We start from the raw sequence: 18943 nt of genomic DNA on the forward strand, positions 1-18943 counted from the left end.
TGCAGAACACGTTCCCCTCTCGGTATAGGTGCCATCTCCTTAGGTAGTGGCGTGGCAGGTGCATCCCTGTGTTAGCATTACGGTAAGCAAGCATGAAAACTTTTCTCCCCGCCCCCCCCTTCCTACCCATTATTTGTGCCAGATCCTGTCCTTGTGCTACATCTCCGGGACAGTACAAACACGAAGGACTTTGGAAATACAAGATTAAACAGTGGGTTGCAAACAAGTCCAAATAAAATTAACACCAGTGCTCTACAAATGAGCTTATGTTCACAATTAGTATGGACAAGAACAGGAACTAGAGGCAAATCACATTTCTCTCTAAGCAATTATCTAATCAAACCACAGATCACTTAAAAGCTGAGGCTGAACTAGGCGGTAACAATAAGGTAGGATAGTAATGCTCCACACTGTCTCGTATTTGTTAAAACATCTTCTGTTTAAATCTTTCTCACTTTTGGTTACTGAATTATTGTCCATGCATCTGCTGTGGTGTTCACCAAAGGTAAGGCTCAACAAGTCTGAGACCTTCAAACTTTAACATCTAGCTCTGAGATGCTTTCTTTGACAGGTTTATCAGACTTCCTATATGATCCAAGGGCATGCTCCAAGGACCAGGAGCATTTGTCATCTCTTTTCCTTCACTCCATCAGGGGATAATAATGCTTCAGAGCTTTTCATAAGTTACACTGGCACACTAGATCAGTGTTGTGATCCCTGGCTTCAGGAAGATTAATATCATGCATATTTAAGATAATATCATCACATTTTATTCCCGAGACTTTGTCAAACACATCTTGGTGTATTTAAACACACAGATCTTTTGGTGGTTTTTGTCACACAGAATGGTCTGACAATCTCATCGTGGCACTCGCTGTTCTGTGTTGATTTGCCTGGATTTTACAGCACCTCTGTAGTGCGAGTGTCCCGGCAGAGACTGGCCCCAAGTCCATAGATCAGGGTTACAAATCTGGCTACAGATTTGCCCTATCCACTGCTCCAGTCCTCACTCCAGTCACTGGTGTTTGGGAAGTCCTGATTCAAATCTAGGGATTTTTTAAACCCTCAAGTCTGCAAACATTCTGATCTGGAGTTTTAGTTTGTTTTTCTCCAGAAACACTGCCAGGGGAGACAGGTGTGGTTGAGCTGTCTCTGTTCAGAGGGTAACATGTATTTCATGTCACCTTTAGTTAAGCGAGTAGTGCTTTAAGCCACCACTTTAGTATGGGAATTTGAGGAATAAGCTCTGAATAAGGAAGAATGGTAAACACCAGTTCATAGTATGGGGTTTTTATCATTGTGACTAAATTCTTGTCATTTGCTATGACTTTGCTGACACTAGTTAAAAATAGAGGGTAACTTACGAAAATATTGCATTAATTATTGGTTATATGCTTTCTTCAAGGACATCTCTTGCTTTTAACATTTGCAGGTCTATTCAGTTCTTGTGTTAGTGAGGCACAAATGGCACCATTTCTGTGGACTGCAGCTGACTCCAGCCAACAAGCAAACTTCCCTCAGGTGTTTCTGCTAAAATGCACGTCACTATGGGTCCTCATCACTGCTGGTGTTTTCATCCTGAACGTACAACTAAGGATGGCCTTTCTGGAAAATTGATATCAACTCTACAGGAGTTGTGACATGGTGGAAAAGAGCAGAATACAATGAGCATCAGTTCTACATATATCGTGAGTCGTTACATGACTGTGGATATACAGCAGTTTTCATCCATAAAAGTTATAAAATCCAAATCTCTTACAAAACTTGGTGTCAGTTTTCGAGGTCCTAAAATCTATTTCCACTCTATCCTTACCATAGGATAAATTTAATCAATAAAATGAAGAATAAAGTGCGTGTTTGATTGCAGCGATTACCAAAGATCACGTTAGGGCAGGAGATTTCAACCTCTGTGGGCAATGGTATGCTATTACTGCTTTCCAGCTTCATGTACACAAGCCACTGCTCTTCATCTATCTGTACCTCACATTGTGTGTTTACTCTGAAATATCGTAAACTGGGGTTTAGGCATCTATGGGAGAAAAAAGGAGATGGTTCTTTTCCATCCTCACTTAATGGGCATTTGCTCTCATCAAAAGTATCTAGTTCGGTGTATTTTTCATAGTGGTTGTTCACCTCATGCACTGTTGACCTGCACAGGTTGCTAAAAGCAGAGTCAGTGAACCAAAATCATAGAATCACAGAATTTTCTAGGTTGGAAGGGACCTTTCAGATCATCTAGTCCAACCATCAACCTAACTCTGACAAAAACCATCACTAAACCATATCTTTAAGCGCTATGTCTACCTGTCTTTTAAATATCTCCAGGGATGGTACCTCAACCACTTCCCTGGGAAGCCTGTTCCGATGCTTAATAACCCTTTCAGTGTAAAAATTTTTCTTAATACTCAGTCTAAACCTCCCCTGAATGGCACATGATGCTGCTTGCTCTGGGCAGTGACTGAAGGAAGAGCCCAAGCACCCGCAGCTGTGACCGAAGTCGCATGGATGGCAGCATTTTGTACATCACCACTGGTCCTCACACAACATCATGTTATACTCCAGTGACAAGTGAGATTAATGAGTTAATCGTCATACAACACTCCAGTGACTTGGGCTGAGAAGTATTATAGTCTATTTCTTTAAATTTAGGGGGGTTTTAAAAACTTAGCGGTTGAGAGAAAATTTGAGGAGAAAGTGCACCAATGACAATTTAAAATGAGCCCTTTTCAGGAACAGCTACACAGGAGCACATAACACCATGTTAAACAGGAAGGAAGAGTACCGAACTCTCTATAAGGTAATGGCACGGGTGGAAAAGCCTCCTGAGACCGTCATCGTGCCACTGTATGAGTATGGCATAAGAGACGAGCCCCCTGTATATCTCAGTATCCAGTCAAGATTGTCTAATAATATAGCCTCGCCCTGAAGTTTTTTTATAAGCTAAACAACGATAGCAGTCTTTCCTTTATCTTTTTTCATCATGTGCAGGCCTGAAGGGAGAAAGGGGTATTTAGGGGAACAGGAACGAAAACATTCCATCAGCAATCCGCTCACAGAAAAACTGGGAGCAAAACGCAGGACTAAGAGAAGGAGCAGCAACTGGCCAGGGTTCGGGGAGACGTCCTGGGGTGCAGCTTTGCTCTGCAGGGACACGGGACAAAGGAGCTGAACCTGATGCAGGGCAGAAGGCGGGGAGGAGCAGCATCCCTCCTCGCCAAGGGCAAAGCCCCGAGCAGCCAGCACACAGGAGAGGGGCTATGGCAGTGCTGGGGACAACCGGAGCCGCCTGAGCCAGTGCGGAAAAGGGCACCCATTTCCAATATTACAGGGAAAAACAGCAGCAGATTTCGTAGCACCTTGGACATATAAGGTGGGAGAAGGGACTTGAGCAAGATGAGTAAGCTGAAGAGGAAGGCTCTTCTCCGGTGAATGGGATGGGACTATCAGGCAAGACCAGAGACGGCAACAGGCTGTGAACCGGTCTGTGGTGCTGCGTGATGTGTTACTCCCAAAACGAGCATCCAGGTGCTCGGGCCAGGAATTACCATCCTTTACCTCTGTAACACCGAGTCACAGCAGTGGCTTTGCCATGTTCCTTGGTTACTTCTATTTGGATTTTAAGCTCGGCCTTGAACAGTGACTCACCTAAGTCTTACTTTTAGTGTGATATTACCAGAAAGTGGGGAATCTGCTGCTTCTGAGGGAAGAAACAAATGTTTGATTCTCCTTTTTATCTCATGCTTTGGTGCATCTTCTTTGCTCTTGTCATACATTCAAAGCAATAATCATAGTGGTGGAGCACACAGCAGTTGCAGTAAAATATTTTCTGTGATCATCAGGTACCTCAGCTTCACTTTTTCAGTTAATTATCTGAGGGAAAAACTAACCCATTATTTGCTTCACATGCTCTAGAAGAGGGAAGATGTTACAAAAACCTGTCAAAAAGTTCATTGTAGGAGACCTCCTTTTCTATAACTGCCTTTCTTTAACATCAGGGAGCATGGGCTTCTTTCCCTATGCTTGTTGAATAAACACAGTACCCCAGATACCAGGAAATATTATTTTTACAGTCCAGAAAGCAACAAAATGTGTTACTGTGCAAACACGAACAGACCCTGTCAAATGCCTCCTTAGTGTTCGCTGCAGAATTCACAGCTGGAGTTAGAAAGGGACTCGTGCTGCCCCTCAAAGCCCACATTAACTGAATTGTTTTCAAACAAATGCAGCCAGGATCCATAGCTGATAATGGACGCTCCAAGAAAAACTTACTCCAGGGCAAACTCCAGGACAGTTTTCCTCTGTGATTTCCAGCTTGCCTGTGCACAGTGTTATCTCCAGCCCCATCTCATCTCCACTATCTTCACACCACCGGACCCTGCCTGGCCCATCGCAAGGCACAGGCGGGTGCTGCGGGGCAAAGGCCCCTCGGTGCTGGCTGCTCCTGGGTCACCACCGCCGCTTTTCTGAGGCATTCTGAAACGCCTTGGCTCATTCAGAAGACTACGGAATTTTCCGTGGCATAAACTACGGCTCCACGTGGAAAGGCTGTCAGAAAGCTAACTCTTGAAAAGAGCAGTCACCAAACCAGATAAATGCAATAATTTTTCTTCCCCCCATCAAATTCTTCCTAGGACATAGTCACTTTTATATGCATATGTTCAAGTCTGTTGCTTTCACTGCTATTGTGCTGGTGATGATCATACTAAAATATTACAGTCCCTCTTCAGGGAACCATAAATGCATTCTGCTTAAGTAAAGTATTCGAAACCATCTTTAAAAATAAGCATTTCCCCAAACGCGTATGTATTGAGCACTGTGTGCAGTGCAAGCTCAGTGGTAACGGACCCCAGTGATACAGCAGTGTGCCATCTTTTGGTTACATATGATGATCACAGCACGAACTACAGCTCTATTTAAGCAAAAAAATCATTTGTCTGTACACAGCCTTGCTTCAGTTTAATTCCAAAGTTGTCTTAAAATATATGTAGCTAAACCAGACTCAGTCTTTAAGCCTAACTGATATGATACTCTTAAACCGCCTGAAAAGTATTCCTGCAATTAACATCCAGTTAACAAACGACCCAGCCTTGAGCAGACTGAGTCTTCTGTAAACAAGAGAAAATTTGTGTATATTTGAAACCTGAACCGAAACGTTTGTCTGAGCATCCCACACACTGCAGCCAAAACAATACAATATATAAACGGACACGCTGCCCTTCTCAGGGAACACCTTGGCAGGGAAAAGTAGGTGCCCAAATGCAACTGAATACTGCGGAGGGGCCTCCTGGCTTGGCAGGGAAGCTGTGCGTTACCTGTGCCATTGCACTAGGAACAACACACGAAAAAAAAACCCAACCCAAAATATAGACACACACACACACCCCCCAACAACAACAAAAAAAAAGGTGAGCAGCTCAGCATTGCTAGCTTTAGAGGAAAACCTGGCAAAATAGAACTCCCTGAAAACTTCCTTTTTGAAGAGCAGATAATTGGAGGCAGTAGCCAAGCCTGTCTCCGAAACCCCCCGTTCACCCAGTCAGACGGGGGGCTGGGAAGAGCGGAGCACTCATCATATTACAGAGGCTCCTTCTGTCATCTTAAACCCTTGTTATCAAGTGACACAGAGGATGCACTGAAACACTCTTCAAACTGCTCTATTTTCCAGCTTATTTGAACGCATCAGCGTGCGAGCTGGAGCTGTGCAGAAGGGGACGGGTAAGAAATAAACCTTTACAGCATCTTTCAGAGACAGTGTGCCTGGTGAAGGTCGCTGCTGCTGAAGGTCCCTTGGGAGAGGGCTCCCACCGCCAGCCGGGCTGGCTGGGCGCCCGAGGCTCTGCCTGGGCATCGCTCCTGCTTGCCCTGCTGATGAAGACCTTGTCGCTGCCTCGCTGAAAGCTGCGTCCCCTTAGAGGGCTTTGCGTGCCACCATGCCAGCTCAGCAGAAGAAAATTATCTTTTGCGTCGCCGGGGTGCTGAGCTTTGCCTGTGCGCTGGGGACGGCGGCAGCCATCGGCACGCAGCTGTGGGTTAAGGGGACGATACTCTGCAAGACAGGAGCCCTGCTCGTCAACGCCACCGGCCAGGAGCTGGAGAAGTTTATTGGCAAAATCCAGTATGGGCTTTTCTACGGCGAGCGCCTGAGACAGTGCGGGCTCGGGGGGAGACCTTTCCAGTTTTCATGTGAGTAACAATGGCATTTGAATTATTTAGCACCGCACTGCTGACGGCGAGGGGAGCCGAGATATTGCTGCCCCAGCCTCCCCTTGTCACAGACAGAGCCTAACAAGCACGAAATATTCTAAAGCAAGTGCTCCCATTACGGTGTTCTGGTCTTCAGGTTCGAATGACTTTTCTTTTCAGGCTAACATTTTCAACAATCTATATTTCCATGACGCAGATACCTACATTTCAAAACATTTATACTATTTCTTAAAAAAAATAGAATATTTTTGTTTTTCAATTAATTTCTGGCATCTTCCTCTGTGTGTGTGCGCGACAACGTTATGTCCTCCGTTCCATCGTGAAAGAACGAACTAAACTAGCAGAAATCTCATGAAAGGGCCGGGGCGTAGATACATTTGGCTGCTGTTGAGAAACAAAGCAGACAAAAAGTTAGCAACCTGCTGCATTAATGGGAAAAGCAGCTGGTTGATGGTAGCTGACGCTCAGTCGGTTGATCTACAAATGGAACTTGGTATCTGACATCCAGAATTTTATCAAAGGCTGTTAGCAATGGTTTTGCTTTACATGTAATATTCATAACCTATTTATCTTCAAGGATAAGAAGATCAATAAAATGATCAAGTGAACGCACAGTTTGTATATAGCAGCACATTAAACAGATAATAACAAACAGCCATTTGTTATATGTACAATATGCCACCCGAAGTTATTACAAAACACAGTTGAGAAGCATTCTGCTAAAACAGCACTGGGAAATTGCTTACACGAGTCATTTAAGGCAAGGCAAGGTTAGCAGATTAGGTATCAGAAATTATTTACTACATAACATATTTCCAAAGTGGTAGACCAAGTTCATTTAATATAATATTAATATTTGCCATCTCTAATTAAATTCCATCACTAGTCTATCTATATAGCTCGGTTGCTTTGTTTGCCGCCACAGCGTGCAGATATTCCACCCTGCCCATTATAGGCTGGGGTGAATTTCCAGAGGGGGCTACTAAATCCCAGGGAAGTCACTTGCTGCTGTAGGTGACATCGTTACGAGCCACAGCTGACAAAGGCGCTGGAGATCAGCAGGGCTGTGGCTGACATTTGTCCGGGTTCATTACAGCGACGGAGCTGTGAAGCACAGAAAAGCTCTGTAGAACGAGGGCAAGATGCAGCGGGACTAAACCCAGCCATGACAGCCAGCCCCCACGCCAGAGACAGACCCTTCACTTCTGTTTCTAATCCTTTTCTTTTGACGTATTTGTTACTTAGATACTTTTAAACTATTTCATTGGTGTCCCTTGCGTTCAGGCTCCCACCCGTACATTTCATCTTGTTATGGCTGAAATATTTTAATATACTGCTAGTGTGATTGTAGCAATAGTTACAAAGGAATTTTAATTTTGTGGGCGGTGTGAATTAATATTACAGGTACAAGACAGAATACAAATACACAGCTCGTTTGTGATGATTTAATAATATCAATCATCACATATTTTTATGTGTCTCACAACGCTACAGCTAGGTAAGCTCTGGGTCTATGCAATTACTGCAGAGCGTTTTCAACCAGAAGTACTCCAGGGTTAATGGAGTTTGCTCTCACTATGGCCATACACTTTCGACCCAGGTTCTCAAGAATCTCACATAACCAACCTTTCCTATCCAAATGTTTACCAAACTTTCCTTCATAAGTGTTATTTCAATGGAGCACATAAACACAATGTAACCAAAGAACACAAATAATACCATGTCAAGTTTTTATTTAGTCCCAGCTAAGCAACCCACTTCGGAGTGATCAAAAAAACAAAACCTGAGTGTTCGTATAGAACTGCAGAATCCTACTGCACGGGACAATATTAAAAATTAATCTTTTTAATATGAGTGCCTAAGGTACACATTCAAAAAACTCCAAGGCTTTCAGGAAGGAAGAAAACATTGAAAAAGTAATTCACTCAACATCAGTAAATATCACTGGTCTCATTTTCAGGCAGAGAAAATGAGCTTTGAAGCATGTGCTTCAATGCCTGTTCCCAGGACCTGAAATCTAGGCTGGATTTAATCTTATGCCTAAAACTCCTCAGGTCAGAAGGAATTGCTGACGTGCCCGGGATGGAGCAGCATCCCTCGTTTCCCTCTACCCGCTGTCCTGCCCTTCGGGCACCGGCTGCAGCCGAGCTCGCAGGGCTGACGCACGGGGTCAGAAACGCAACCCCAGAGCCTTCACCCACCCAACACCCAAGCCAAGCTGCCTATTAGAGCATTCTTTCACCTTTTACTCTCCTTTCATACAAGCCAAGCATTCATTGTGAAATACTTCACTAGGTCTCACTCGTAATATTGCACATCCACTGTAAGTCTTATTTACCTGCGCTGGCATCCATTATATGGCACTTTGAAAAGATAACACTACAAGGTGATCTTTGGCACTGTGTATACCTGAAGTGTAGCCCAGTCACAGTCTAAATAGCTTCCCAAGCCCAGTTGTACAGATCACGGCAATCCTCAGGGCAGGCTTTGCCTCCCTGAGCTCTCACTGACAGCTGCTGGTGGAAGCATTGATGTCCTCCATACAAATTGCTCTCAAATCATCTTTTATTTGAATTAAAAAGCAAACACAACACTTCCTTTACAGGATTTATGTCTAGGAAAAATGGTTGGGTGCCTTCACAGAATGGTAGGGGTTGGAAGGGACCCCTGGAGATCATCTAGTCCAACCCCCCTGCTACAGCAGGGTCACCCAGAGCAGGTTGCTCAGGAACGCATCCAGGCGGGTTTGGAATGTCTCCGGAGACGGAGACTCCACCACCTCTCTGGGCAGCCTGTGCCAGGGCTCTGCCACCCTCAGGGTAAAGAAGTTCCTCCTCATGTTTAGGTGGAACTTCCTATGTTCAAGTTTGTGCCTGTCCCCGGGCACCATTGAAAAGAGCCTGGCCCCATCCTCCTGACACCCACCCTTTAAGTATTTGTAAGTGTTGATAAGATCCCCCCCTCAGCTGTCTTTTTTCCAGACTGAAGAGACCCAAGTCCCTCAGCCTTTGTTCATAAGAGAGATGTTCCAGTCCCCTCATCATCTTCGTAACCCTCTGCTGCACCCTCTCCAGCAGTTCCCTGTCCTTCTTGAACCGGGGAGCCCGGAACTGGACGCAGTACTCCAGATGCTGCCTCACCAAGGCAGAATAGAGGGGGAGGCTTAGCAAAATATACCTCTACTAGAAGCGGTCACTTCATGAAGGGGCTGGTTCACGTTCTCTGGGGCTGCAGCAGACCCGTCCCATCCGAGTCAGAGCTCTCGGGAATTCACTGGGAGCCTCCCGGGAAGCAGGATAACCATATAAAATATACACATCCATAGCCTAATGCACTGAAGTGCACTTTAGCACGTCTGAGAAGAAAAGGCATGGAAAATAGGCTAAATGATTTAGTTCTATGTTTGTTCCCATTAAGTGCTCCCCTCTGACCACTACCTCTCTTTTAATTGTAAAATGAATTTGCTCTGCCAGCAAACCCGGTTGGGCTGGGGAAAGCCTTCTGCCTCATTTGCTCTTGCTGATTCTCATCAGTTTCTGGGTCAGCAGTTCATTTTCTAAAGGTCGCCGGCATGCATACCTAACACACAATTTCATTCATTACAATGAAGGAATGTTTTCCTTTCAAGACAACATAGCTGCTGGAATTAATTTTTCCTGATATGTCACATATAAAATTTTAATGACATAAACCACTACTATAAATGCAGGCGCCAAGGGAAAGATTCAATACAATGCAGTTATATGTTTTCTTAAAACAAGCAATACAAAAATGTATTATTGAAGACACAGTTTCGTATGTTCTCCCAAAAGATCAGGTAGCGTTGCAAGAACTAACGCTATTCCTTGTTCAAGTTCCGCACGGGTAGGGACTCCTCAGCCTTTTCCCCGGCTAGCCTGAATGGTACAACAGCAAAATTGTACTTTATACCACACTAACAGCATGACTGCTTCTTATGCTGGTAAATACACGAAATATGTAATATGAAGTCCAATAAACACAAGGTCTAGTTTCCAAAACATGCTTTGTGTTTTACTAGGACGATAGAAGGAATTGAAGCATCAGTGGCACGACTGGACAAGAAGCAGCCATCAGCAGAAGTAACCTTTTATGCAGGCAAATTCTTCCTTTAGGTGAATAGGTACATTTTGCAAAGGGGTAGTTTTTCCGTGTGAGGCACTTGCCCAAGCCGAGACGGCGACCAGTTGTGTTCCTGGCCTGGACCTGGCCTCCCCGAGCCCCCTGCGCACGGGCAGCACCGCGGAGGGTGGGCGCAGGGCTTCCTCCACGTGCCTGGTGAGGGTCCCAGGGCCACGGCCCCCTCTCTGCTCCCAGCCAGCCATCAACACCACGAAAGGCGATATTTATTTAACATAGCTTCAAGAATAGCTTGCAAACATTTGCTTCCTTAATTTCCCTTTCATTTTGTCGGGGAGATAAATTGACTTGACGCCACATTACCTGCTTCTCTGTGTTTACTGCATGGCAAGCTGCAGAACTGTTTGCTGATAAACACTTTACAAGGTAGAGTAATTTATGGAGGCTTTTTTACTCTCTGCACGTTACAGCTGCAGCGAGGCAGCGCCGAGGCGTTATTACCCCCGCTTTAATCGTGCCCCTGTGGATCAGGAGCAGTTAAGTGTGTTTGATGATTCCTTCTAAAATACACGTTGTTGCCAAACAAACATGAATGATTAAAAATTATTCTCTCGTACCAAGTCTGATTGACTATCCCCTCGTGCCCTAGCTAAGCAGGATCACAGTTTGAAGTAGTAGCTAAAAAGCTGCATAAAAATATTTAAAATAAAGTATTCCTAAAGCCTTGCACATGCAGTCACACCAGCCGTTCCAGGGCTGGAACTCAGCACAACCTTCAGCCCGTCGGGCAGCGCTTCGTCAGGCAGCGGTCATTAACAAAGTGCAAAAGTGGACATGCCATTCAGCTGCCGCTTCGCACCGTGGCGGTCCCGACCTGCTCCCCGGGCCCTGGGAGCGCCTGGCGCAAGCGATGGAATGGCAAAGGCAGCTGATGCGAAAGTTTCCAGCTTTTGGAAACCTAAAATTCTACAGCATCTGGTGAAAGCGTTCCATTAAGTGCGTAACACGGGCAGTACCGGCACTTCCCAAACAGCCGCCTCCTTACGCTCCACTCCCCGGAGCAAAGCTCTGCCGCAAACACCCGGCATTTCTCCCACCGGCAGGATGAGAGCAGCAGGGCACGGGGCAGCACCCGCCTGCCCAGCTGCACCCTCCTTTTGTGTCTTCTGTCTCATTTTAGCCTGGTACCACACTTTGTCGTTGTAAGATTTCTCCATTTCCTCTCATTGATTTATCATCTTCCCTTTTTGCCTTCGGGGTTCCAAACAGAAAACGTTCCACAAGTGTTTTTACTTGGGGAAATACAGGGGACAAAATTTTGATCGTACAAAATCTGCTTATTCTTTCAAAAATCTCACTCAGAGAGTTTGTTGCAAATAACTCTGATGTAACTTTTATTAATTTCTCCCTCTTTAATAGCGTATTTCATTTTTAAAATAATTTAAGAGTTTAACGTATGTACAGAAATATATCCCTTTTCTATTTTTAAGGATTTTTATCAAAATACCAACTTTTTTTTCTATTTTCTAGAAATAGAAAAATGCCAAAGGATAGGAGGTAAGAAACCCCCCATCCTTTTAGGGGTCTATATGTCTCCTTGGCAATTACTGTTAGCAGATTTTCACAGGGAGTCTCTGTACTATGAACAACTTCACATGTTATCTTCCCCAGATATCGTATGCTCCTGGAGCCCTGAACGTCTCCCAGCAACACGCCGTGCACAACACAATTAACCTGCCAGTATGTCAGCACCGCTGCTTCACTAAGGATTTCCTGCTCTTCGTAATAAAATACGGACCTTTTATAGATTTATTGCTTAAGGTTTTCAGAAAAAAAAAAAAACCAAACACGCACATATTTTTAGCCAAAATTCTTTGGATAAAAACTTACCAAAACAGCACTGTGTATTTGTATAAATTGAAGCGGGGGAATCGCTGCTCTGAAATAGGGAATCAGCATCCCTGCCTGCAGCAGCTCCCTGCTTCCCCAGCAGACAAAGCGGCCAGATCTTAACATCTGTGCACTGGGGACACATCAGACCTACATAAACCACACACGCTACTGCAAACCAAACAAGAGACCCCCGAGGGACCCCTGCCCCCACGGGGGCTGCCCGGCCTCCTCCCTGCCCATGCACCCCCCCCAGGGAGGGGGAGCCAGGAGAAGCATCCCTTGGGAAGGGGAGGTCCCTCACCCTGTCCCGGGTACCACAAGACACGCAACACACGCGGTGTGAATTCTGACACAGAGTCAGGAACTTCTCATCCTCACCTCCCCCTCCCCGCACCTGCGTTTTGGAAGAAAAAATAAATACAAGGCTCTACTGACCAGAACAGTCCAGTCTGAGAAACGTGTCTTGTAGGAGTTGCTGACCACTCCGGGCAGGGTTGGGTGTAAGAGCGACACAAATTAATTGCAACCAAGCCCAGAAGCTGATAAAGATCCAGGCAAGCAAATAAATCTCAATTCCATTCAGTGAATGTGCCAAGCAGGTATAATCTCATTTCCAATCTCGTGTCCCTCAGTGGGACCTCATGAGCACAAATGCAGAGAGTCTGTTTCTGGATTTACTGTCCCCCCCTCCAAAAGACATGAGGAGGTGGCCAAGCCTGAGGGATGCGAGATCAAACCCGTAACACAGGTGCTGTGAGCAGCCCTCCATGCCATCTGGCAGACCGGCGCAAGGTGGACCTGCCTCCCCAAACAGAGCTTCTGATTTTTTTCTAAGAATATGCTGTTCACGTTAAGGTCCAGACACCACCTCGGTAGATGGTACGCATGTTACCCTCCACCTTGCACCTGCATCCTCTGTTTTTTGAGGAACGAATAACCCCCAAAACCTCGCACTGCCCTGAATAGCACCCACAGGCGGAGAGGAGTTTGTTCCGCTTGACTACACACCGTGTGAGGGAGCAGCCGCCGAGGATGCTGATTCGGATCAGGTCCCCAGCATCTAAAGAGCCACAGGCAGGGTGCTGGGACCACGAGGGTGCTGTTCCACATCCCACACGGGGCCCGGCCGGGGTGGGGGGAATAACACACATAGGGAAACATGCTCGGGAAGGGGAGGAGAGGCTTTCCCTGGAGCTGGTCTTTCTCTGCTGGCCAGACTACACTTCCAAGCATCACAAAATGCTTCTGCCTCCAAACATCCATGAAACCCTGTTTCTGGTTAATAACTTCATTTTCATCTTTGGTTGCATTTGTAAGAGCACAATTTAAAAGAATTATCACAAACCAGCAAAAAATCCCTGGCCTGACTTCTAAAACAACTTTCCTAACGTGTGTAACGATGTTTTGTCTGTTTTCTTTTTAGTTTTTCCAGATTTGCTCAAAATTATCCCTGCAAGTATCCATGTTAGTGTCATTCTCTTCTGTACAGTACTGATCGTCTTTGCTCTGGTGGGAGCAGGTTTCTTCATGTTCAATGCTTTTGGCAGTCCTTACGAAACCCTGCACGGCCCCGTCGGGTTGTACCTCTGGAGCTTCATCGCCTGTAAGTGCCACCCACCCTGGGGCTAACGCCTCTCCGGGTTCGCTACTTGCGGTGACCAATTTATCGGCGTAGGAGACCGTATTAAGGACCATGGCTGCATTGACTCTAAACCAGCAAAATAAAGCTAGGCGGAGAGGTCAACCTCAAAACGTGTTTTTTTCCATACTGGAGTTAAGAGATATACATTGAAATCCTCCACAAGGGTGGGCAGTGGGGTGGGTACAGGCAGCTGCAACACCGCCAGCCTTTCTGTGTAAGCTGGCAGAAAAAAGGGGATGGTGCCCAGGAGCTCCAGGAACCTGGAGCTGGGGCCACACCCCAGAGGCACAGCACACAGTCAGAACCGGGAATCGCACCAGAGCGGGGATGGGGGGAAAAGACCCAACCAAAAAAAAAAAAAAAAAAGTCAGGGATGCAACTGCCCATATTCACCATGATGGGAGGCTTCCAGCCATGCAAGCGAGATCACCACTTACACCAGCAAGACTTTCTCAAGGAAGGGAGGAATTGAGAAATGGAAAGGGAGAGACCGACAACAACGTGCTGTAAAAGTGGTCCCAGAAAAAACTCTGCCAACAGGGATAACGGACTATCCCTGTCCCTCTGCCACTTACAGAGAAGGTAAAGCCCATTCTCCGTGTCGCTGCTTTGGCTGACAATAAGATTTACCATTACTTTACAAGGTATTACGTATTACAATCATAATTTAATAAAGGACTTAAGTACATATTTATCTTTAAACATGCGGACAGTTCAGTTATGTTCAATGGGACAATGAGCAGCTTAAAGCTGAAAAAGAACGCAGATAGTTTGCCGGATCAGGGCACTAAAGCAGCAGTGCTAAATATTATGGGTCCTAAGCCAAATTCAATTAAAAAAGCTTACCAATTTCAATAGCCGTTGGCTGGGAGTCTAAAAATAATCCCTGTCAAAGCTAAGTTACGGTGGCCATAACAACACTATCAATATGGCATTTGGTTGGGATGTACACGGCACGGGCTTGCTGCAGGGATGATGAGCATCTCCCCCTCCGTTTCAGGTTCCTGTGGCTGCCTCATCATGATTCTCTTCTCTTCAGAAGTGAAAATCCACCACCTTTCAGAGAAAATTGCTAATTTCAAAGAGGGAAGTTTTACATTCAAGACTCACAGTGAACACTTCGCAAATTCATTCTGGATCATCCTGGTTTGCTCCCTGGTGCACTTCCTGAACGCCTTGCTAATACGATTTGCTGGATTTGAATTTCCCTTTTCAAAATCAAAAGATTCTGGGCCAATCACTGGAGCTGCTGACCTGATGTATTAGAATTCCGTAATTTCAAGCAAAGAGGTCCATCACTACTGCATTCAACTGCCACCAGGTGTACTAACTCGTAAATGATTAGCTCTAAAGAAGTTAAAAAAAGTGAAGATTTCAAATAAACATCGATATGGCATATGCAGTAAACAAGAGAAGACATGCTATTTGGTAATGTCTAGATCAAAATATCCTCTCTTCCTTGGGGTAAGACTTTATAAAGACATTTGCCTTTTTTTCCAGTAAGTTATTTGAAAAATAGCTAGTATGAAGAAAACTAGGAATATCAATAGCATTGAACTGGATCTGGGAAGTAAAATAAATGGATTGCAATAGAGGGACAGACTATCACCAGCACCTTTAGCCCTTGCGAAGGCAGCAGAGAACAAGGACACCCAGCAAACCTATACACATTAAACAAAAGAAAAAAAAAAAGTAGGAGCTTTGCCCATAACACACGCCCGGCTCCATCTCAGAAGCACAATGCTCAGACGGAACACAACGCTATAGCAAGTGTTTGCAGGACAAAACCCAGACACCTGAACCCATCACTAACACTTTAACCTTGCATCACATGCACAGCAATGTCATCATTTCCATCCATAAAGCTCTCTTTTGGGTTTTTTTTGGTTTTAACAAACCAAACTGTAACTCTTTGACCCTGAAGTCCCAAAAGCCCTCATTTCCTCATGCTACCACTGTAGCTGGGGGCTTCGTGATCTCGGTTAAAAGGCTGCAGGCAGCAGAGCGGGATGGAGAGGAGATGCAACACGCTCCCTCCTGCTTGCCCGAGGGAGGCAGCCTGGCTCGGTGCTGCTGAACAGCCCCTCTGCGCCACACCAAGGCAAAGAGCATTTCCCAGAGCAAAGTGACAGGAGTGAGACCAGGCACCCTTCACGTGGCACTGCAGCCTCCCAACGCCTCACGGCCAGAAGCATGAAGAACCCTGCCCAGAAAAGAGTCCTGCAAACTCGCTCTCATCAAACAATACAAATAAACAAAGTCAAACCTTTGGCAAAGGGCAGCAATGGAGTAACACCACAAACAGGCTTGCAAGGCATAGAATCACAGAACCGTAGAATGGTTAGAGTTGGAAAGGACCTTAAAGGCCATACAGTTCCAACCCCCTGCCATGGGCAGGGACACCTCCCACTAGACCAGGTTGCTCAAAGCCCCATCCAGCCTGGCCTTGAACACCTCCAGGGATGGGGCAGCCACAGCTTCTCTGGGCAACCTGGGCCAGGGTCTCACCACCCTCACAGTCAAGAAATTCTTCCTCATATCTCATATAAACCTCCCCTCTTCAGTTTAAAACTGTTCCCCCTTGTCCTCTGGCTCCTCTCCCTGATCCAGAGTCCCTCCCCAGCTTTCCTGTAGCCCCTTTAGGGACTGGAAGGGGCTCTAAGGTCTCCCCGGAGCCTTCTCTTCTCCAGACTGAGCAACCCCAACCTCTCTCAGCCTGTCCTCACAGCAGAGGGGCTCCAGCCTTAAACTTCAGCAAGTCAGTTAAAGCAACCAGACCACTCACCCCAGGTACAGCTGAGGCAGCCCAGCTATGGACAGATCAATCAGAAGAACATCATGCCACCAAACACTACCTCCATGGGATTACGTGGGTGCCTTGGAGATGAGGCGCTCCTCGCAGGCCATAGAAACGACATTCGAAGCAGAGAGGAGAGGAGGTGGGCAGGGGGACAGCCACTGCCCCAACCACCCGTTCATCTGCAGGGCTGCAGCCTCCTTCCACCCAGCTGTGGGCGAGGACCAATCCCACCAGCACCCATCCCCTCACCTGCTGTGGAAACCAGGCACAGGTGTCTCTTAGGACTCGCCTCTGAAGACTATTTGCTTCAAGATCTAGCAACTTGCGAGATGAGCTCACTGACTTTTATGCCATTTTTTTATAGTTTTACTACGAATGGCTAAACATTGATGGGTTTTTTTCTAAAAGGTTTGTCAGCTCTACCCCAACTCCACAAACCCTGTCACAAAGCAGCTCTGCCTTCCCACGCTGCACCGCATCTCCCCAGGTTTTAGCGATGTGTAAGGGCTACTGCAAGTTGCCCCGACCCCTAACGTTTTTTCGTCATTTTCTTCTTAATTAATATGCATATTCTTCTTAATGTTAATGTATCTTCTTGACGCGTAATTTGTATTACATCTCATGGTATTGTTTACTACACAGCAAATAATGAGGAGTAACGTTTCATCCTTTGTGTTCCTGATGTTCTGTGGAGCTGCTTTGCAGCTCTGTGGCAGCGTCGCTCCGAGTGGTCCTTGCCAGTCCTGAAGAAGGAGCTGGCCCGTCTGTGTGAAATACGGAGCTGCACAGACCTGCCACAGCACCGAGGGATAAACCCGTCCCCGTCCCTTCTCCTGGGCAGGAGAGAGCAGCCCCTGACTCGGGGTCCAGGAGTTGTCACGGGGGTCACCCCACAAAGAGCCCGGCACCCCCCACATCCCGCCCCACTCACCAGCATCAGGCCAGCTGTTATTTTCATTCATATCCAGTTCCTAAGGCAAACGTAACAAATTCTCACTAGCAAAATAAAATTGGGACAGTATTTGTGTCTTTGACCAGCTGAAAGTAACAGTCAGAGCACACATGGCCCGCTCAGCTGGCACTCCCGGAGCAGCCCCGGCCTGAACCCCGCAGCTCTCTTATAATCCATGAGCATCAGCTAAAGAATTTTGCCCCGTTTCGTTTCTGGACTGGCATATTTCATGATTCAAAAAACAACAAAAGTTGTGTAGTGAAGAGAAATATATAAATATATTTGAAGGTTCTTAAAAAAAATCAGATTTTTTTTATCCCAATAAAAAGTTAGTAGGCATGTGTGTCTTTATGTGTGTGTGCACGCAGTGTGCATGCATATAAACACAAATATCTATGCAATAAGTATATATACACAAAGGTGTGTACCAGGCTTAGACCACTGGCCCAGGATGCTGATGTAGGGGCGGGGGGAGGAGCACCGTGTTGCAGACGTGGAGCTCACCGCGCTCTCTGGACTCATCTTGCTGTGACCCACTGCTGTGACCCCCCGAGCAGTGATCTGGGAGGTCGTGCTGCTGGTTCCCACAGCAGCCCCTTCTAAAGCATACCCGCCTTAACGGGTTTTCTCGGCAAAGTGACTACCCCAAGCAGAGATCATTTATCACTTGGAAACAGCGCGAACAACAGACTTAGTTGACCCCCCTGCAATGGCACATGCCATATGCCCACGCTGAAATCTGCAAAGGTAGTTCCATAAGGCGCAGCCGAGAAATGGCAGACCTCAGCAGGGCCCCGCGCTGTGGAGCGGTTCGGGCATCAGCACGGCAGGAGCAATGCTAACGAGGCCAGACGCCCTAGAGCCCGGCCTGGGGAGCCATGGGCCGAGGGACGCCTGGCACGGGAGGGATGCTCAGCCCCAGCTGCGGCTGTAGAAATGCCAGAGCCGCTGCCCCAGCGAGGAGCCTTTCCTCTCTGAGTTACTGCAGAGCTGAGACTGTGCTAGGGAAGAAGTTAATTAAGCTTCACAGCTTCCCCTCCGACACCTCAAAGCCCTTACCTACACCATGGAGAAATCGGGAGAGGTCTGCGCCAAAGCCCTGTTGACGCGAGAGGGGGTTTCTCCCCTTGAGCAAATATTCACTTGTCTGTCCAGGGAAAGGGCTTGGACATCTGGAGACAGAAGCTGCCGTGGAAATGCAAAGTTTCATTAACTTCTTAACTGCATTATTTTTGCCACCAGTCGTTGTTCCTGTCAGAGGCCGAGGTGTGGGTCCATGTCCCCTCCAACCTGGCGGTGGCACACAGACCTGGGTGTCTCTCAGCTGCCATCGCCCCAGGGTTGGACTTCATCC

The 18943-nt window shown here is 46.6% G+C and overlaps 1 protein-coding gene across 2 annotated transcripts; it reads left to right on the forward strand.

Moving 5' to 3' along the window:
* Positions 1–5930: 5930 nt before the first annotated feature.
* On the forward strand, positions 5931–15103 carry CLRN1 (clarin 1). Of its 2 annotated transcripts, none has more exons than XM_063339798.1 (3): positions 5931–6183; positions 13619–13798; positions 14838–15103. In XM_063339798.1, the coding sequence occupies exons 1-3, from the start codon at positions 5931–5933 to the stop codon at positions 15101–15103; spliced, it is 699 nt and encodes a 232-aa protein (XP_063195868.1). The 2 variants fall into 2 exon arrangements, with proteins under 2 accessions (XP_063195868.1, XP_063195867.1); XM_063339797.1 differs by having other exon boundaries at positions 13619–13791; positions 14759–15103.
* The last annotated feature ends 3840 nt before the right edge of the window (positions 15104–18943 follow it).

The sequence above is a fragment of the Chroicocephalus ridibundus genome, chromosome 6, assembly GCF_963924245.1.
Source record: "Chroicocephalus ridibundus chromosome 6, bChrRid1.1, whole genome shotgun sequence".
Taxonomy (NCBI): Eukaryota; Metazoa; Chordata; class Aves; order Charadriiformes; family Laridae; genus Chroicocephalus; species Chroicocephalus ridibundus.